Source organism: Podarcis pityusensis, assembly GCF_964106645.2.
Source record: "Podarcis pityusensis genome assembly, chromosome: 9".
In the NCBI taxonomy this organism is placed as follows: domain Eukaryota; kingdom Metazoa; phylum Chordata; class Lepidosauria; order Squamata; family Lacertidae; genus Podarcis; species Podarcis pityusensis.
Window position 1 is genome coordinate 8,685,600 of NC_138034.1, and position 21,790 is coordinate 8,707,389.

General features: G+C 41.5%; 2 protein-coding genes across 7 annotated transcripts in view; both read left to right on the forward strand.

Moving 5' to 3' along the window:
* Positions 1 to 21,790, forward strand: part of SLIT2 (slit guidance ligand 2) — a 220,416-nt gene that overhangs the window by 131,656 nt on the left and 66,970 nt on the right. For all 6 annotated transcript variants that reach the window (XM_081019793.1, XM_081019795.1, XM_081019794.1 and 3 more), the window contains exons 7-9: positions 5,229 to 5,300; positions 11,794 to 11,957; positions 15,216 to 15,354. In XM_081019793.1, the coding sequence (XP_080875919.1) occupies positions 5,229 to 5,300; positions 11,794 to 11,957; positions 15,216 to 15,354 (375 nt within the window). The remainder of the gene's footprint in view (positions 1 to 5,228; positions 5,301 to 11,793; positions 11,958 to 15,215; positions 15,355 to 21,790) is intronic.
* The window catches only part of PACRGL (parkin coregulated like), a 126,225-nt gene that overhangs the window by 16,028 nt on the left and 88,407 nt on the right, over positions 1 to 21,790 (forward strand). The gene's annotated exons all lie outside the window — the stretch shown is intronic.

A 21,790-nucleotide genomic window follows, 5' to 3' on the forward strand; every position in this document is an offset into this window, starting at 1 on the left:
CTTCATTTAACTGAAAGTGGGTACAGCCTAGTACCCTAACACATTCCCTCTTCCTGCATTTTAACTGTAATCATTATTACGTTAATGATGATTAAATAAAAACCTTCTGAATAAGACAGTAAATGTAATGAATAAAAAGTCTATTATTATTATTATTTTAAATGGCACATAATCATGAAATATGCTGTCAGTCAGTATTGCGTGTTCATTGGCGACACATTTTTAAATAACTTATTTTCTCTGTCAGTATACAATGCCCTATGCAAATGTGCCATTTGTTGTTTTGATTTAATCGTTTTAAAAACAACCAGAAGGCACAATGCTAAATTAGTTCTAAAGGAGATTCTTGTTAGTAGATTTCAAAATCAGAAAGTCATTTTCAGATTTTATTTCATTTTTAAATAAAAGGAACCCAGAAGCCCAGATGGAGAGCAATAAATATTATCATTATTTGGCCAATTCAGAGCTAGTCCCTTCTGCCCAGCTACAATAGTAAATCACAGTTAACGCTAGTTTGCATTTAAAAACAATTGTACCACTCCTTGCATGTGATTCAAGATGAGGTATTACAATGTTAAAAGAATTTTTTGGTCTTCTATATATATCATAGAGCGAATAATATTGTAAAGTGAAAATACTTTTTAATGTGAAAACATTTGGATTATTTAAGTTTCCAGATGGATCGTATGCCATTCATACAGGATCTACATTATTTTATCAGCTGCCAAAGAATTTCTAAACCTGGATGAAGTAGTGTATTACGCTTTCCACTGTTCATATAAAACTTTAATCTCATAGTAAGCTATGGAACCTGCCCCATGTAAAATCTTATGCAATGAAAGTCAGGCCAGGCCTTCCCAATGTGCTTTCACAGTACTCTGTTAAGTTAGTGCCTCATGTATATCCAATCTCTTAATTGGATACTACCCATACTCATGTCCATTTGTGGCAAAAGCTCTGTTTGTTGCTGGATCAGTTTACCATAAAACAGTATGGCATCCGATAAGAAGGTAATGAGCCTAAATGTGCACATTGTTATAGGAACAGCTACGCATGACTAGTAGCTGGGCATGGCTATCTACATAGCAAAGAACAATTAAGAAAATTCATTAAAAAAGCACGTTCTAATATTCTGTAGATTTTGTTACTTTTGAAATTGCGTATATTGACATTTAATAATGTGTGTGCGGGATGAGCGGAAGCGAAGGACCAAATTCCAAAATCTGTTGGCAGCTTGAAGTTAACCACTTATGTTTTCTATTTGACTAATCACATTGTTACTTTTACTAGAGCAAAGTTCATGGAATGCATTATATATATGTATGTATGTGTAGCAGGCTTGTGCGTTTTATATGTATGTGTATATATATATATGCTTTATGGACAGGTTTTCCTCAAAGTTTTAACCATAGACTTGGTATATTTCTAATAAGAACAAAAAGATTTGAGGAAGGAGGAAATGCTTCCTGTGAATGGCAATGCAGTTTATGTCTTATTAAAACAGACAAATTGAAATTCAGACCATTCAAAAAGAACACTTGGAAGGTTTTTAGGTAGTACTTCTGCCAGTGAATTCGTCCTGTGCCTGCTATTGTGGTTTTGAAATCACAACCTCCTGTTTTTAATTTTCCCCTGCTGCTGGTGGTGTGTGTGTGTGAATGGGGATCAGTCAAATAGTATGGAAATGGCAGAGGAAAACAATGGCTCTGGGAACTGTCACAATGTGGTCAGCAGCCAAATTGCAAAAGAAAAAAGGAAAGAGAAACATTTTTCTCTACTGATAACTGTAGGGTTACTTGAACCCAGGAAAGAAGAAAGAGTAAACAGATTACAGGAACATTTTGTGACGTCGGGAGGTTGGAGGTGGAGATGAACCTACTGCGAAATGTCGTAGGTCATTGATGTCATGTGTTCTGGCAGGTGGTCCATGGACCCATGAAATAACTTCTTGTTCTGGAGAATACCATAGACTTCAACAAGACTAGTTTTGCAACACAAATCCCTGTAGATCTTACAAGTGCACACCTGTTTTGATAGCAAATTTGCATGCTTTTTCAGAGTACATATATAGTTATTTGCTTATTGGCTTCATACGGGTTTGTTGCATTACTCAGGATGCACATAGCAGCTAGAAATATTTTTTCAGATACAGGATAGCATCCAGTCTATCGTGCCAACAATTTGTAGAACAATCAGCGCTAAAATTAATTGAAAGGTACATCAGAACACTGTTCCATCCATGGAGCTATTAAATGATTCTTGAGCATGTCAGGATCACTTTGTTCCTTTTTACTAAGAATGCATTTATTTATTTTTTTGTACACAATAAGGAAATAATAAGAGTTTGGATTTTCACAGACTTGCAGGGCGGTTCTCAGAAGATTGGTGACCCTGATGAGTGCAAACTCAATATTTTGAAGCAGTTCTCCACACCCTTATAATGACAAGAGTTGTTTCACAAATGTCTTGACAATGGCATAAACCCTGTCATCTTTCACTTAAGCCATGTTCATAGGCATTTGATATTAGTTGACAAAAACACCTTCCATGTTATTGAGTTAAGATTGCAGGTGTCCGTCAGTTGCAGGTGTCTGTCTGTTTTGGTGTTATTAATATTACGAGTAGAACCTGCCGCAGAACACGTCAGAGCAGAGTGATCCCAGTTAGCCATATCTTCTTCCCAGATACTCAGTTTAATTTCCTCCTTCCCTACTTACAGTTTTCTGTTCCCCACAATGGTCAGTCTGCATTCCTTATCCAATGAAGATGCTCAGGCCTTACTTGGCTTTCCCCCTATTAAAAAAAAAAAATGTAAACAATTCTGACACTTTTAATAGCATGTGAAGCTGTTGTTGTTAAATGTACTTACTTTTGAAATTATTCTTATTTGGTATTATTGTTATTATTAATTTCATTTTTCAGTTGCCTAGGGCCTTGGATCCAAAGACATTTCCTCTATCAAAGCTATCTTAGATGCAGGAAGAGAGTGTCAGCCCAATACCTCTCTCTACCGGAAGCAGAGCCTAAGTGTCTTTCCCGTTCCCTTTTTCTTCCAAACAAACAAACAAAAACCCCACCCTAGGACCAAAACTGCACTATTCTGAAACCACTTCCTGACTTTACCTCCAGAAGCAGGCCACTTCATGCTGCCACATGGCAGGACCAGTTCCACTGGCTCCAAACCATATTGCATCTTTTCCCTAAGAAAACCATATTATTCTCCCTGAAGGCGCCAGTCACTTGTGATAATCTTTCCTTAGAGTCCATGCTTTGGAAATGCAGTGTTAGTATCACATAGTTCAAATAATGGATATCTTTTTTAAAAAAATGATATTTATTGAGAATTTTAAGATTACAAAAAAAAAGAAGGAAAAAACAAGAGAAAGAAAAAAGTGGATAAAAGTAACAATTAAAAGATACAAATCAGTAAAAACCAAAGTCAAAAAGAAAAAACAAAACACACAATACATCAAAAGCAAAAAGCAAAAATAAACAAAAAATTTAAAAACAGATCCAATATTCCCAGATCCTTAACTGTCATTACCTTATTTCATCGATCTCCTCACTCCTCCCTTTTTTGTATTCTAGTTGTTAATTATCTTAGCAAATCCTTTCCATCTTTCACAATGTTCTGTCATTAAATTACCTTAATCTATTTTAACCTTATCTTACCATAAAAAACCCTAAAACTTAAAACTTAAATCTTATTTATACCAAATTCTCTTAACCATAACATATTCTTACATAATTCTTTTTAACATTTCTGCTAAAGCCAAATAATTTCATTCCAACATTTTTCTAATACTCATTAATTTTACGATACTTTTCTAAATGAATTTTTTTAAAAACTTTCTTCCAATCTTCATCCATCGTCTCTTCTTCCTGGTCTCGGGTTTTGTCAGTCCTTTCTATCCCACAAATAATGGATATCTTGCTCTGTTGTGATTCTGCTCACCTTTGGGGTAGCCATCTTTCTGCCCCAGCTTCTGTTCACAATTGCCATTTTACAGTGTTATAAATAAATAAGCTTTTCAGATTACAGCTTCCTTCAGAGCGATATGAAAAGCTATATATATATTGAAAGAAAAATGCATTATTTTAGGTTTAGGACACATACACCTGCCACACACTGTTCTTATAGCATCCTCCTTTGTTGGCACATAGCATAATAGATTTATGCAGGTGTTTATGAATTTTGACTTGGCTAACTAGTGCTAGGTCACTGACCTATTCTCTTGTTCATGCTGAGCTTTTGTAGGATGTTCTGGCAGCTCCTGGATGCTGCTGGCAACTTCTGCCAAAGCTGCAGAATGGAGAGAAACTATGGTACCTTTCATTTCCTCTTCCCCTCTTTTCCATAGGGGAAAGGATTGTTTCTCTCGCTTACATTGGGCTTTTTTTCAGCAGATGCTTTCCCCCCCCAGCAGCTGGTGAGGCCAGCAAAACTCCTGTAGGATGAGGGTGCTTGAAATATATATATATATATATATATATATATATATATATATATTTAACTAACAGTTCCATAAAGACAGATAATGCAACTCCGCACTTAGTTGTTCATCTTCCCTTATCATTTTTACTGAACGTTAACTATTTAGACACTGTCCCAATCCACCAAATGTCTTGTACATGCAAACTTACTCATACACATTCATTTATGTGTCAAGATCTTCTTAAGTGGATCAAGGCAATTGATTTAACTTACTTTCAAATACGTTTGCTTAGTGCTAATACTGTATTGAGTACAAATTTCAGTTTTCCTCTTTTACATTCGATGAGCATTTCCATCTCAAAATAGCATCAGCCATGAGAAGTTTTTCATGATCAGAGTTTCCAACCTGATCCTAAACATAGTTAAATCCTAAACACAGTAATATATTTCCATGTCTGATTAAGGTTAGTGTTGGTATGCATAAGCGAAGTCTCTTTAGCACCTGTTGATACAATAATGGAGACGTACTTAGTATTGAATGTCAAAAACATAATTTAACTTCCATTAAAGTTTAAGAAAATTAGAGACTTGGCAGTGGTGGCTAATGTCTTAGTATACCTTGATTGAACTGCTGTAATGTTACCTATGCAAGGCTGCTGGAAACAATAGCCGCAGTGAGACTTCTGACCACCACTATATTTTTTAGAAGTCAGTCTGTTTCAGATGTTTCTTCAAATATTCTTAGAATTGTTGTGTCATGTGAAAATGTGTACCTGTCCTTAATGTTTTACAGCACTCTCAACAATAACAACATCACACGACTCTCAGTGGCAAGTTTCAACCATATGCCCAAACTCAGAACCTTGTAAGTAGTTAACGTGCTTTACTTAAAATGTGATAAAATGTAATTCCTATTGTTAGTTTTTCACAATAACCAGTGTTAGGAACTATATTTTAGAGGTTTGACAATTTAGTACTACCCCGAAGGTGTGACTCACTTCCCTTTGCGCAAGCAAGCCTTTCCGCCTTTGCCGTAGTGTAAGTGTTGGGTTGTGTACAGACTGGTGCAGTTTGTAAATAACAGGGCAATTGCAGCAAAATGTGCTTTCAAGAAAGGCTTGATAATATTTGAAAGTTGAGAAGGTGGGTGGCAGATCACACCCCGTAAAAGATCAGAAATGCAGGGCATGACCATGCCACAAAACTTGCTTTTAATTTTTTGGACCCATATGTGTTGTATCTGTCTTGTGTCTTGAGCAGGCTGATTATTGGCTAAGCTATAACTATTTAAGACTCTTAGACCAGTAGAATTTTCAGAGAGCACAACTTTTGTTTCCTTGTGACTTGCACGTCAGTGTGAAGAAAACATTTGAAGGTGTGATAGATTGAAATTTTAAATAGTCAAAACGTATTTAAAAATAGCTTCTCTGGAACAAAACCTGAGAGGTATTTTGAGGAACTGGTCAGGTTTCACTTAAGATCGCAGTAGAATCTATGATTGGCTGTCAGATATGATAAATGTGAAATCTTTAAGGTTTTATTGCTGTAATGCTAGCAGGCCTAATTCAATTAAAATGGCTCTCCCATATTTTTTTTATTTTTTAAAATATAAATAATACATGTTCCAATAGTGCAATAATTAAGGTTGTGGCAGCAGTTGCTTCAAGAACCCAATATTTAATGATGGGTCTTACATGTAAAATATGCATAAGGCTATTAAGAAAAATAATTGAACAAATTCTAGTTAGTGCTGATTTTTTTAAAAAAGAACACCAGTGTTTGATATGTTATCAACAGTAGATAAGTAAAACTGCATGAAGCTTATTCTCATATGCATTTAAATCAGGACTGAGTCCCGGATGTTTATCCTCCTCATGGCACCACAGTTCAAGCATTTGATGAAACCTTCTCTTCCCTATATGGAAAAAAACAAGCTGTACAAAGCGTGGCCCAGAATTTGAGAAGCTTTTGCCTCCTCAGAGTTGTAGTAGTTGCGGCTGCGGCAGCCCTTTCCCCATTCCTTAAACAGCCAGCCATGCCTACCTAATGGGGTTATTAATTCCGTTGAGTATGGCTTTGCTAGGTGGCTCAGGATGGAATCCAATAGAGATGGATAATAATAATAATAATAATAATAATAATAATAATAATTAATAATAATTTATTATTTATACCCTGCCCATCTGGCTGAGTTTCCCCAGCCACTCTGGGCGGCTCCCAATCAAGTGTTAAAAACAATACAGCGTTAAATATTAAAAACATCCCTGAACAGGGCTGCCTTAAGATGTCTTCTGAATGTCAGGTAGTTGCTTATCTCTTTGACATCTGATGGGAGGGCGTTCCACAGGGCGGGCGCCACTACCGAGAAGGCCCTCTGTCTGGTTCCCTGTAGCCTCACTTCTCACAATGAGGGAACCGCCAGAAGGCCCTCAGTGCTGGATCTCAGTGTCTGGGCTGAACGATGGGGGTGGAGACGCTCCTTCAGGTATACAGGACTGAGGCCGTTTAGGGCTTTAAAAGTCAGCACCAACACTTTGAATCGTGCTCGGAAACGTACTGGGAGCCAATGCAGATCTCTCAGAACCGGTATTATGTGGTCCCGTTGGCCACTCCCAGTCACCAGTATAGCTGCCGCATTCTGGATTAATTGCAGTTTCCGGGTCACCTTCCAATGCAGATCTCTCAGAACCGGTATTATGTGGTCCCGTTGGCCACTCCCAGTCACCAGTCTAGCTGCAGCATTCTGGATTAATTGCAGTTTCCGGGTCACCTTCAAAGGTAGCCCCACGATGGAGCAAACAGCAAAAGCTCTCAAGCAATGTAACCTGTACACTTGGCTCTGTTTCCTCTATCTGAGAAAGGGCTAAAACGCCACAACTTCAGCTGAGATCCTGCAACCTGACAAGCCTACTGATCAATGGGGGGGGGGGTTCTAAAACTAGGGGAAATTTTCAAATGGGTCTCCTGTAGTTTTAAAAATGGCCATATGAAGGCATGTAGCACCGAGAAAGGAGGAGTTCAACCCCGATCCATTTTCTTTATGCCAATTCTCTCTCATACACATGCACCAACTGAAGGATCTGTTTCAGCCTAGCATAATAATAATTATTTATTTTTGAATTATTTTTATTAATTTTACAAATTATTACAAATCAAACCAAATGAAATCAACTTAATACAATTTCTTAAAATCAGGTTTCCCGCTCCTGTTCCAAACGTATGATCATCCTCATTTGCCGCATTATTTCTTATTTAGAGTCCAGTTGACATCCTTCACTTGCCATTAAACCATTCTTCCAGCTGACTGCTTTTTTCACCTTACAAACAGCACCTCCATTTCATCTTATAAATAAGTAATCAATTTTATGTGTGTAGTCCTTCATATATATTGTTGTTCCAGACCTGGTGTACTGGGAGAGTTTAATTACTATCTTCCACTGTTCAGTTCTCTGCAGTGTTTATCTGAATGGTACAAGGTCACATTCCATTCCTTCTGCTGTTTACCAACTAGCATGCAAGCTAACACCATAAATAACTCACGGAATGCATATCCAAACTCCCCCATTAAAATTCTGTTCTGGAGTTCTTCCTCGGCACACAGCTAAAAACAAAATCTTTTTTCAAATTCAGCCTCTTTGCCAGATCAGTTCAGCAGCAGTTCATTCTTTTTTCACTGCATTCTTCCAACAGCACTCCTAGTCCAGTCCATGAATAAGTTTAAATGAAGTCCATGCAGCCTTGGTTGAGCAGGGAAGGCATAATAAAACCTTGTTAAATTCTTTGTTGAGCATAAATCAAAAGCCTCCCCCCTCTTTTCCGAAGTAACAAACAGAATAGCATAGCAGTGGCTACACACGTCCTTTTCATTATGCAGAAAAAAGGACCATTTGAAAAGCATAAGACTGCGCAAAGCACCTTGTCTTCCCATTCCTGGCTGTTGTAAGGATTGTCAAGCTTCGAAGAAAATATTCAGATACCTTCAAAGAGCCAAGCCCAGTCCTTTCGGCAGCTGACTGATTGCAGCCCATTAACATATGTTGGTCCAGAAACACCTCTTGATTTGTGCCAATTGTCCGAATTATGGAGGAACCAATCACAAATCATGCCGGAAACAGAGGCTCATCCATGGCAGGGACACACTCCCAGTTGCACCCACTCTGCCTTTCAAGTTGGCAGACACGGGCTTGAGTGGCACTGAGGGATGCAGTGAGCTCCCCAGACCCCACTGGGGAACATTTCCAGTATTTTTGCCTCATAAAGCCTGGCTTTCTCCTGCCTGAACCTCCTCACTGCCCATGGAGGGTAGCAAGGAGCTACCACCATTGAAGTCATGATGTAGCCAGAAACCTATTGTTATTATTATTTATATGCTGCCCATCTGGCTGGGTTACCCCAGCTACTCTGGATGGTTTCCAACAATTTAAAACACAGTGAGACATCAAACAGTAAAAACTTACCTAAATAGGGCTGCCTTCAGGTGTCTTTTCAAAGTCAGATGGTTGTTTATTTACTTGACATCTGATGGGAGGGTGCTCCAAAGGGTGGGCTTGACCGCAAGGCGCTCTGCCTGGTTTCCTGTAACCTCCCTCCTCCTCCTCCGTAATACAATAAAAATGATGGGTATGGCAAATAAAAATAAATATGAAAGTAAAAAAATAAGACAGGGGCAAAACACCACTATTAAAAAATACAATGCCACATTCAGTTGTAACATATGAGAAGAACTGTCAGATGGAGCTGGATCTCAGCGTCCAGGTTGAATGATGGGGGTGGAGATGCAGGCCCAAAGCTGTTTAGGTCCTTAAAGGCCAGCACCAACACTTTCAATTGTGCTCAGAAACATACTGGGAGCCAATGTAGATCCTTTAAGACCGATGTTATATGGTCCTGGCTGCCACACCCAGTCACCAACCTTAGGAATAAATAAACAACTCTTAACAGTTCAGGACCCTGTGCTATCAACCTTGTTGTTGTTGTTTAGTCGTTTAGTCGTGTCCAACTCTTCGTGACCCCATGGACCAGAGCACGCCAGGCACTCCTGTCTTCCACTGCCTCCCGCAGTTTCACTTGCCTTGCACTCATTCTTTAGGAATTCTGAGCTGATGCAGCAAAGGGGTTAAGAGACGGAGTTACAAATCTGGACAAGTCTTCAGCTCAGCGCTCATCTCTGGCATGAACTCACAGCACTTTCTCTCAGCCTGAAAACAAGGGTACCTTGTTGTTGTTTAGTGGTTTAGTCGTGTCCAACTCTTCGTGACCCCATGGACCAGAGCACGCCAGGCGCTCCTGTCTTCCACTGCCTCCTGCAGTTTAGTCAAACTATCAACCTTAACCCCCTGCTATAAATGCAACATCTTTCCACCAACAGCTGAAAAGCTCAAATCCTTCCCTGGCTCCTTTTACTCCCTCCAGCCTTTAATTAACTGCACTGCTGCTATGATCAACTTCACAATCCAATACTTCATTTCCCCAAATAGAGCCAACATGCCTAGATGAAAACACTTACGGGTTTGGTATCTTAATATTAAGCATTGTTTTGAGCATGGGTCTCTAGGTGTCAATGCACCTAATCTCCTCTACTGTAATTAAACCAAAAGAGATGGAAGAGACGATTCAGCAGAAAATGTGCTAACGAAAGGATTTCTGCAAGCAGTAACGCTGGTGGCTAATAATACCTCAAAATGTTCATTAGAGATTGTTCTTAAAACTCAGGTTTTAGCATGGAACATCAGTTCCCTAATCAATAGGTAGTCTTACAGTACAGGAAAGACCAAGGTTTGAGATCAGTATAGAAGGATTGCTCTGAGCTACAGGGAAAGGGATCTGCTAGAGTAGGTAGTAGGAATATTTGTTGGTGGTCTGGTAATATTAGGAAAACCCAGATATATACATCACATTATTCTTGGTCCATGGTTTCTCCATTTCTCAGTCTAAAAACCTTGGATGTCATTTACCTATCTTCTCCTACCCACAAGCTACCCACATATTCCTAGGATCCATAGGTAAAAGTTTCTCAGTGCCTCCTTCCAATCTTTCACAGACCTAAAGGCTGCAGCATTCTTAAAGGCCTACTGTGTCTCAGTCAGATTTTGCAGGAACAGAAAGGTTGTCATCTGTCAAGAGAGGCTGTGAGAACCCAGTACAGAGTTCCCATCTTTCATTTCCCTATAGTGGTAAAGAGCGGGGCCTCAAAAGTGATAGCAGACCTATCATTGTCACGTTGGAATGGACCACGAGGGTCATCTAGTCCAACTCCCTGCAGGAATCCTTTGCCCAACATGGGACTTGAACTCAGCAACCCTGAGGTTAAGAGTCCCATGCTCTATCAACTGAGCTACGTATGTAGCCACAATCAAGGCAGCGAGGAAAGAGTGTTGAATGTCAGCTCAATAGCAGTGGTTGTTGTAGTGTTGTAGTGGGGACAATAGATCAATGATTTCATAATCATGAGAAGATGGGGCAGGAAGAGTTTTTAGCAAACTGTGGGGAAAGGGGCAGTTTGGGGCAAACTCTGGGGGATGAGGATTGGCTGCAAAGTAGGAATGGTGTATACTATATTTTTCACCTTATAAGATGCACCCAACCATAAGACGCACCTAGTTTTTAGAGGGGGAATGAAAGAAAAAAAATATTCTTTAAAGGGAGCACAGAGCAGAGCCTGTCTGCATCCCAGGCTCTGCTCAGCGCTCCCTTTCACGAGCCGCGTGGAGCGTGTGTGCAACGCTTACAGGCTTTTCCGCGAGGAGGAAGAAGGGCAGCCCGTCACTGATGGGTTGCCCTTCTCCCTCCTCGGGGAAAAGCCCCCAAGAGCTGCACACACGCTCCGCGCGGCTCTTTAAAGGGAGCGCGGCTCTTGCTGGCTTTTGCGGGAGGTGGGGGAAAGGACAGAGTGCGGCTAAGCCAGAAGCTAGAACAGCGGGAGGGAGCGCAGCGATCCCTCTTGCTGTTCTGGCTTCTGGGATAGCTGCGCAGCCTGCATTCGCTCCATACGACGCACACACATTTCCCCTTACTTTTTAGGAGGGGAAACGTGCGTCTTATAGAGCAAAAAATACAGTAGGTGGGGGTGGGGGTGTTGAAGGAGCTGTGGAGGAGTGGGAGCTTGGTAGCAGGTGTGGTTACTGAGCAACTCAAGCAGGGGCAGCAGCCCCTAATAACCTCATATAAACCAATCATAAGTGAATGCTCAGCAAGCAGTTAACACATTATAACCTCTCTGGAAACTTGTGGGGTCTTCTAGACTAAGTGCGTAACGTTGCAACTGCAGGCTTTAATCATGTTTCATCGTTTGCTTTGTACTTACTAGACTATATTGCTTTTATGTACTTTTTGGTTTTATTTTGCTGTGTTTTATCCAGCCGACTACACTCCAACAACCTTTACTGTGATTGCCATCTAGCTTGGCTCTCCGATTGGCTACGCCAGCGACCTCGGGTTGGACTATACACTCAGTGCATGGGCCCCTCACATTTAAGGGGTCACAATGTAGCTGAGGTTCAAAAACGGGAATTCGTCTGCAGCGGTAAGACTCTCAATATTATTACAGCAGTACCTTGATGTGTAATGCATGACAAAACAGCCTGAAAGAAGGCATGGGTGACACAAGCTTCACTAACTGTGCACAAAACATAGTGCGTTCAATCTACTTAAAGTCAGGCTGCATATGTCTCAACCCCTTCCCTTGGCTATATAGATGCAGGCAGCTCAGCTCAAAGTTGGGAGCCTGGGAGGCTAGACTCATAATCTGGGGAACCGGGTTTGCGTCTCCGCTCCTCCACATGCAGCTGCTGGGTGACCTTGGGCCAGTCACACTTCTTTGAAGTCTCTCAGCCCCACTCACCTCACAGAGTGTTTGTTGTGGAGGAGGAAGGAAAAGGAGAATGTTAGCCACTTGGAGACTCCTTCGGGTAGTGATAAAGCGGGATATCAAATCCAAACTCTTCTCTTCTTCCTCTTCAACTGTATCCTCATCTAGTCATCCCCATATGCCTGAAGCAGATTTCACACTCTCCAGAACCATGAGCACCTTGTACTGGAAAAGAGGGAGGGCTAGCTGGGGATACTGGAGGTAGGGGGACGCGGGTGGCACTGTGGTCTAAACCACTGAGCCTCTTGGACTTGCTGATTGGAAGGCCGGCGGTTCGAATCCACACAACAGGCTGAGCTCCTGTTGCTCTGTCCCAGCTTCTGCCAACCTAGCAGTTCAAAATAACGCCAGTGCAAGTAGATAAATAGGTACCACTGTGGCAGGAAGGTAAACAGTGTTTCCGTGCGCTCTGGTTTCTGTCATGGTGTTCCATTGCACCAGAAGCGGTTTAGTAATGCTGGCCACATGACCTGGAAAGCTGTCTGTGGACAAACGCCGGCTCCCTTGGCCTGAAAGCAAGATGAGCGCCACAACCCCATAGTCAGCTTTGACTAGACTTAACTGTCCAGGGGTCCCTTACCTTTGTTTTCCTTTACTGGAGGTAAAAGGTAAAGGGACCCCTGACAGTTAAGTCCAGTCATGAATGACTCTGGGGTTGCGGCGCTTACCTCGCTTTACAGACCGAGGGAGACGTCATTTGTCCGCTCCACAGACAGTTTTTCTGGGTCGTGTGGCCAGCATGACTAAGCCGCTTCTGGCACAACGGAACACGGACAGCAGAGCAGCGCACGGAATCACCGTTGACCTTCCCACTGGAGCAGTACCTATTAATCTACTTGCACTTTTGGGCGTGCTTTCAAACTTCTAGGATGGCAGGAGCTGGGACCGAGCAACGGGAGCTCACCCTGTCACGGGGATTTGAACTGCTGACTTTTTGATTGGCAAGCCAAAGGCTCAGTGGTTTAGACCACAGCGCCACCCGCATCCCTCAAGGTATTGGAGGTAGAAAAAGGTTATTTACCCTATCAAGCAGCTGCACCCTGCATGTGCATAGGTGTGGGATGGGTTGAAGCCAGCTTCTTCCGAGCCCTATGGGAGTCACTCACACAAGAACTGCCCCTTTGCTATGATTAGATTCAACCTAGAGTGTCTCAGGTTACACATCTAGTATCATAGTTATGAGGGTGGGTGAAAAGTTTGGGCCCAGGTTATTAAATCCAGAGAGTTTTTTTTAACATAAAATAAGTATCGTATTCAAAGTGTACTCGTTTATGCTCTTGCCATTTTTACAGCCTTAAAACCTCTTATGAATTGAAAACCCAAGGGTTTGGAAAATGGAATTCGTTCTGTACATTTTACCATGTCTGTGGCTTTTTCGATTGCTTGTAATGACATATCAAAATAACTAATGCTATACCACTAACATTTGTCTCTATTTTTCCTCTGTTCATACCCCCTAGATGAGGAAGAAGGCAAGTTCATTTAAATAAAACCAATCTTTTAATGGCAGATTAAATCATTAGTCAGCATTGCTTCATCACGTTTCCTCTAAATGTGTATACAACAGTTGTACCTGCCCATTTTCTCTTTTACTCACCAAAAGGCTCGCTGAAAAGAGGGGTTTTCAGCAGTGAAGAAATTTTCTCAAGTAGTATTTAAAAAATGAGATAATTCAGTATTCTTGAAAGTTGCAACAGGTGGTTGTCTTCGTTCTGCGAAGCAGGAGTGGCTCACCTGTGTATTGGTCCCCAAGAGATTTCCACCCATTTTTAAAAAATGTATTTAAAAATACTGTTCATGTGGGTTTCCCACTGTGATACAATTGTGCTAAAAGCTTTACTGTGCCCTCTATTTTTTTATTTTATTTTACTAACTGCTGCCATCATTTGCTGTGATACTGTATGTCTTTACATTTTTTTAAAAAAATACTTCATTTATTGCTGGCTCAGTCCACTGCTGTGATTCTGTGATGTCAAAAGCTTTTTTGCCCAATAACTCCAAATGCAGAAAACAAAAAACCAAAGCCCACAGAAGTCACCCCTGCCGTTGACTTCAGCAACCTTGGGTGCTCCATAAATGCTTTAAATTAAGGGAGCAATTTATTAACTTATTTTTGCTTGTTTGCACCACTGAAGAATGAACTGACTGCCAAATATATACATATGTGTTAATTAATGTTGGTAAAGACTGCACATTGGCAATTATAAATTATTTGGTCAGCATAAAAGGCTCAAGAAGGTTCCCTATGAAAGCTATGAAAGACGTTGATATGGTGGAATCTCTGGGCTTACCCACATTTCCTCTCGTCCTGCTGCTTTTCCTTCCTGGGAAAACTGCTCTTTAGTGCTCAGTCGGAGCAAATGGCAATTGGGTTTTCTGTGGATTGCGATTTAGAGCTGAAGAGCAGGTTTCCCCTGGGAAAGGAGCAGGGCAAGTGGAAAGCTGCTTGGACCCATCATTTCTAGCATAGAAGCTCAGTCCTAGCAGCTGAGGTCCATTTGGCCCCTCAAATAAAATATTTAATGGTCCGTCCGTCCATCCCACCCACCCAAGTTGATGGGCATTGCCATTCAAATGGTGCATGTGCTTGTGATTGATTGTGCAGGGAGGGGCTTACCTGGGACCCCCCAATATTTCCTTCAAGTTGGCACCTCTGCTTTCTAGGCACTGGGCAATGGAAATGTGGGTACTTTAATCCAGGATTCCGCCATACAATATGTGAAAGCGTTTTCCAAGCATCTACTTCTGCATATTTCGTTTTAAGGCAGTTTTGGAATCTGTATTCTGGAGCAGATTGTGGGGAGGGTTAGAAAAAGCGTTGCTTTTCGCTGTCTTGTGTAGTGAGGGTAAATTAGGTGTTTCATTAATAGCATTCTTGCAGTTTTAGAAGTAGCAATCTGTTACTGTTTCCAGGTCATCAGTCTTTTATGGCTCCCTCCTGCAGCGTCTTGCACTGTCCTTCTGCATGTACCTGTAGTAACAACATTGTGGACTGCCGAGGGAAGGGCCTTTCGGAGATCCCGACTAATCTGCCAGAAACCATCACAGAAATGTACGTAATGGGATTTCCCCCTACTTTTACTAATTTAATTCGTTTCTTGTTTTGTTTTTTAATTGTTTATCACAAGCTCAAACTGTGCTAAAATGGGGCATACAGAAATATAATTTCATACTGGCATCATTTCCTGAATGGATATTTCACATAATCTTGTATTTGCTTTTGTGGGCTAAATATAGCATCACAGACTACATTTCCCCCCAAAATGGATTCAAATGGATATGTTTGTGTAAATGTTTTTGAGACATCGTGAGAAGGGCTATAATTTTAAATAAGTATGTGTGAATATTTAGAAGATTTCTCCCATCCGACGTCAGCCACCTTGGGTGCTCCATAAGTTCAGAATTATGTATTGAAAATGAATGCTTGGATACCTTTGTCCTAATGGCCACAGCCATAAAACAGTTGACTATGTACTCAAACGGATTCTGTTTGAAGATATCTATGGAGTGTTCCGGACACTTAGTGGCTTCTTGTTACCATCATGGTGTGGCTTTTCCCAGCGACTCACCAAGTCCAAACATGAGCACTGGGATCTAGCATTGTGTTGGAAGTTTCAGCAGTGACAACATCAGAAACCTAGCCCTCACATTTTCTGCATCTAGGACAGGCTTCCTCAAATTCAGCCCTCCAGATGTCTTGAGACCACAATTCCCATCATGCCTGACCACTGGTCCTGCTAGCTAGGGATCCTGGGAGTTGTAGGCCAAAAACATCTGGAGGGCTGAGTTTGAGGAAGCCTGATCTAGGAGGTGTTAAAACTCTGAGTGCAGAGAAAACTTGCACATCTCCAAAGCAGATTTGGGGGTTTTGACCAGATGAAGGTGAATAAAGTCAGACAGGGCAGGGTATAAGACAATGATTGGTTTGTCCATCCAGGTGATGTTACGAAACCTCTTCTAGAAGGGGCTTCGCTCCCCATAAAGGGTCAGTTTTGCAATTTGGAGGGTGCTTTTGGATCCAACATTGTCACAGTCTGTTGTGTTGCTCGAAGTGCCTTTTTCATCTCTGGCTGATACTCCAGCTACAACCGTATCTGGAGAAGACAAGCATAGCCACAATTTATTCATGCTTTGGTAACCTCCCATGTAGGCTGTTTAAATATGTCGTATCAGAGACTGGCTTTAAAAATGGTTTGGAGACTGCAGTTGGTTCAAAATAGGGTCACAGCACTATTAAATTAGCATTTTGGTCACATTGTGCCAGTTATCAGCCGTACTGCACCCTAATCTGATTTTGGGCCCAATTTAAAGTTTTAAATTCCTTGGGACCAGGTTACCTTATGCCATCCCCAACAAATTCCTATCCAGATCTTCCTTGGGGACCTTTCTTCTGAGCCTACCCACCAAGTAGATGGGGGGTTTCCAGAGTGAGGGCCACTTTCGATGAGGCATGGAACAACCTCTCCAGGGAGGTTAGCCTGAGGCCTTCTCTTATGGTCTTCCTGGTGCCAGGCGATGGCTTTTTCCTTCACCCATAATTTTTCAATGTGCTTTGAACTAATCTTGGGCAGTTGTGGCTTAGTGTGGTTTTAATCTGAGCTGTGAACTACTTACGCTTTTTCTTATTTCTTATTGTTTATTTTAATTACTATATATATTGTATTTGGAATGTTGTCTTTTTTGTCAGCTGCCCAAGAGATGGGTAGTGGCGCTGATGAAGTGTAGGCAACACTTAAACTTTGTAACTCGCTGCTTATTGACACCAGGCAAGCAACTTCAACGAACACTTTTCAATGCCTGTTTAAAACGCATTTGTTTAGGCGAGCCTATCCAGACACGTATATGTTGAGGTGTTTTAATTTATTTTACTGTTAATCTTTATTACCTTTAAATGTTTTTGATACTTTTAAACAGTTTTTACTTATAATTTTAATACTTCTTGTAAACTGCTTAGAGGTTTTACTATGGTCAGTGGCAACAGAGAATGGCCTTCAGTTCTGCCTAAGGTGTTCCCTTACTAGATTTTCCTCCCCCACCCCTTTTCCTCATTGATTTCCAATTGGTTTCTCAGTTAAGTTCAGTCAGTTCAGGCTGTAGCCTGCCTTTTCTTTATGGTTTCTGACACGTGTTATCCAAAAGCAAGAGTACTGAAAGACATCACAGAAATCCATTGCCTACATGGCAGAAAATGAGCAGCATCTTCCACGTTAGAGCAAAACTTTCTTCTGAATACAGATGATTTATTGTTGTGTTACTCCATGATGACAGTGTTCATCGCTTTTGCTGATAAAATGCAACTGGAGGCATTTTTGTCATTAACAACCAGTCCCTTGAGGTACTGCTTGATAGAACAATTTGTGTAGATATTAAATACTAGTCAAGCTGTAGGACAATGTTTAAAGATTCACTAACATAGATATTGAGTAGACTGTCAGACAGGCTTGTTTAACAGTCAAGGGGCAAGCATATAGAACAGCGGTTATGAACAGCACTTTGAGGATGTAAGTAGAAAATTCATGATATTATTTTACAAGTAACATCATAAGCAATATTTAGTTGATGCAAATGCTTTGGAGTAGATTTGTATAATAGCCTGAAGGCTTCGGAAAGCATATGAAGAACATGAGATCTCTTCCTTTGTCAAAAGACAGTCATTAGGCATAGTAAGAAATTGTGTCAGTATCTGTCATAACGTTTTAGATTCAGGAGCTACAGTGATTTCCTTTGCTAAGATCTATTTTGTTTGCTGACATCTGTTTTTTGCCATTTACACTAACAGCAGATGGGAAATATGCTAAGATGTAAGGCTTTTTTATTGCCATATATAATACCACCTGTGATTATATTGCTTATATTTGTTTTCTGTGTTAAGGAAGTTTGATTTCTTTTTGTGAATATAAAAAGCAAAGCTACTTCAGTGCAATGCAATTGAGTTTGTCTGCACTTCCAGTAGCATAGTAGAAACCAAGAGTATACTAGTGTCATCCCTCAGCTGGAGTCTGCATCAGAGAATGACCAGGAGGCCCCAGTGTTAAGCCAAGCCCAGGGTCAGGTTCCATAGGGAGTGAGGAGCCAAGATCCTGCAACAAGGCCCTGTAGCTGGGCATTCGCATCCAGGATGTGGCTGCTGACATGGAGGCAAACAGGTCCCAAGTCTGAGATGATCTGGTGAAGAGCCTGAGTACATGCAATAACTTCTTGGGAATAAAGGTCTCTCTGGAACAGGAGCAGGCAACGTGCAGCCCAAGGGCAGGGTGCGGCCCACGAAGACCGTTTTACTGGCCCATGAGCCCCCCCCCCCCCGAACTGAGCTGCCCGCTCAATGAGTCCCCAGTGCACTGCGCTAAACCAGCGCAGCACGGTGCAGGGACTTGCCGAGAGGCGCCAGGAATCACGTCTGTGCATGCGCAGATACCAGAAATTGCATCTGCGCATGTCCAGATGTAAAAAAAAATTGCTTCTGCACAGGTGCAATTTTCAGCGTCTGTCGCAAATTCTTCGCGGCACTTATATATCACCAGACCTTTATATATAGTGAGAAGGTGGGGAGGGGTATTACTTAGAAGGGTGGTGGGAATGGGTGATTGGCTGATAGTGTGGTAAACGACTGTTAAGGACTGCAATTGGTCTTACAGGAAAAAGCAAGGGGTGAGATGGCTAAAAATAGCTTTATCATGTATAATGAGATAAGAATCCAATGTCTCTGTTCAGACCAGGTCTCTCCATGGTTTTAAGTTTGATGATAAGTTGCAATTCAGCAACTTCTCTTTCCAGTCTATTTCTGAAATTCTTTTGTAATAAGGCAGCTACTTTGAGATCTTATATAGAATGTCCTGGGAGATTGAAGCGTTCTCCTAGTTTCCCAAGAATGGTAGCTGTGATCTCCATTGCCTTCACCTGTGCATGTTGGGAAATTACCTTCATTTGAGGGTTCATGGGCTATTGCTCCTCTCTCCAGAATATACAATGTTACTCTGCAAGAGAGAGAGAGAGATTGCATGTGTCTGTTGAGTAGAATATTTGCCCAACACAGTTTTTCCTGTGGAAGTGGATGGGATGTGCAGGAGTCATGTTTGCAGAATGGGTCCCCCCTTCCTTGCTTGAGTGGGGTGTCTTGTATTCCCAGGTGTAGAAGTGGAGTTGAGGTTCCTGTTGTATTTGAAACCTGAGTGTGCCATTACCCAGGGATTTGCTAAGAAAAACCTAACTTTTCTCACAGAGTTCCTTGCCCATGAATCCAGCATTTTTGGTTTTCAGTAGTTTTGGGGGGTGGGGGAGAGTTAGATGCCAAGGAGAGGAAGTCCAGCGTTCCTTGTTTCTTCAGTGCATAACAATGCAGCAAAGTGATGTGGATACCTGTAAGTAGATAGTCTCCACATTTGCTTTGAAGCACATGATCAAACATTGTTTTATTGGGGTTTGTACCTTGCATTGACAGATGTGCAGCTATATTATTTTATCGAGAAAGGAAAGTTCTCAATGGTGAGGAAAAAAATACTTGAAAATTCTATTGTGCATAATACCTTCCGCCCAGTAATTTTTCTGAATCACTTTCTTGGTTTACGTTTGACTCTGGTACCAGATTAGTACAGTCAAAGCATATTGCTTTGGGATTAAGAAGTTGAGGGATTGCTTCTGATCTTCAGTCTGAGAGGGCTGGTCACCCACTCCCTGGATTTCTGTGTCCAGAACAGCCAACATGCTGCCCTCCATGGTCCATTACAAGTCCCATCACCTCTGACCATTGCCCATGTTGATGCAGGTGAAGAGAGTTGTAGTCCCACAAAAGCCTGAAGGCATCAACTTGGGGAAGCGCAATTTAACTCTTTGGGATTCCCTGACTAGGAAAGACCACCTTACAAAATCCTTGTCTTTTTGCCAGTTAAAGCTTGTCTGTTAAACGTTTTCCATTGGGTTATCTAGCTGGTTTATTGTTTGTATTGCTGTTGCTGGTTATTTTAAGTTACATTTCTCTTACATTTGGATTACTCGGTTTTACTTTTGCGCTGGTTTTCATTTGATTTGATTTTGTAACACTTGGGCCTTTTAAAGAGAACAGGATTTCACATATACACTGTAATAATAATAATAATAATGGCCCCATATAAGCGTAGACAGTTGTTAAGATATTTTTAATTTAAAACATTTTTATGTGGTGTTACACAGCTCAAGGCAGCTTACATAAAATTAAAAACAAACATTTCATGAGAGTATAAGAAGAATCTCTGCTGGATCAGATCTAGTCTGGCATGCTGTTCCCTCCATGGATTTCCAAATGCCTATGTGAAGCCCCAAAGCGGGAGATGAACGCAGTAGCATTTTCCTGCTGATGATCCCTAGCAACTGGTATTCAGAGGCATACTATTCAATTTTGTTCTTTATTTATTTATTACCCACCCGTCAGCATAAGGTCCCAGGACGGGTTGCAACGTTAGAACACAACACTAACAACAGTCTAAAACAGCTGTTGTTGTTGTTTAGTCGTTTAGTCGTGTCCGACTCTTCGTGACCCCATGAATCAGAGCACGCCAGGCACTTCTGTCTTCCACTGCCTCCCACAGTTTGGTCAAACTCATGCTGGCAGCTTCGAGAACACTATCCAACCATCTCGTCCTCTGTCGTCCCCTTCTCCTTGTGCCCTCCATCTTTCCCAACATCAGGGTCTTTTCCAGGGAGTCTTCTCTTCTCATGAGGCGGCCAAAGTATTGGAGCCTCAGCTTCAGGATCTGTCCTTCCAGTGAGCACTCAGGGCTGATTTCCTTCAGAATGGAGAGGTTTGATCTTCTTGCAGTCCATGGGACTCTCAAGAGTCTCCTCCAGCACCATAATTCAAAAGCATCAATTCTTTGGCAATCAGCCTTCTTTATTTTCTTTATTTTCTTTATTTTCTTTATTATGGTCCAGCTCTCACTTCCATCTAAAACAGCTAGCAATCACTAAAATATTCATCTCAAGTGTCAAAAGCCAGGGTAAGGTGGTGGATCTTCATCTATATTCTCTGGAATATAGCCATCATGACTTATATAACCTTACCCAGGGCCTGCTCACCCATGAGGCAAGGTGACACAAATGCCTTGGATGGAGGAATCCATAGGAGCAGCGGATCCAGCCTCCAAGAAATGCATCACCTGCTCCTGCAGCTGTTGCTGCCAGTGTGGTGTAGTCTTTGGAGGCTGAATCCACCAGCCTCTTGGCCTGTACAAGGTGCTTTTGGTCTCCAACCACACTTGTTCCCAATGTAGATCTTTATTACCCCCTTGTTTCTGATGTAGATCTTCACTCACCCCTTTCATACTGCATCACGGTGTGGTATGCTGGTTTGACATCAACGGATAGGAAGTGCCTACAGAGGGTGGTGAATACAGCACAAGATACTATGGGCTGTCCCATGAATCCGCTGGATGAAATAGCGGAAGAACGTTGCCTCAGGAGAGTGAGGAAAATTCTCAGGGATGATTCACACCCTGGCCAGCACTTTCTTGATCTCC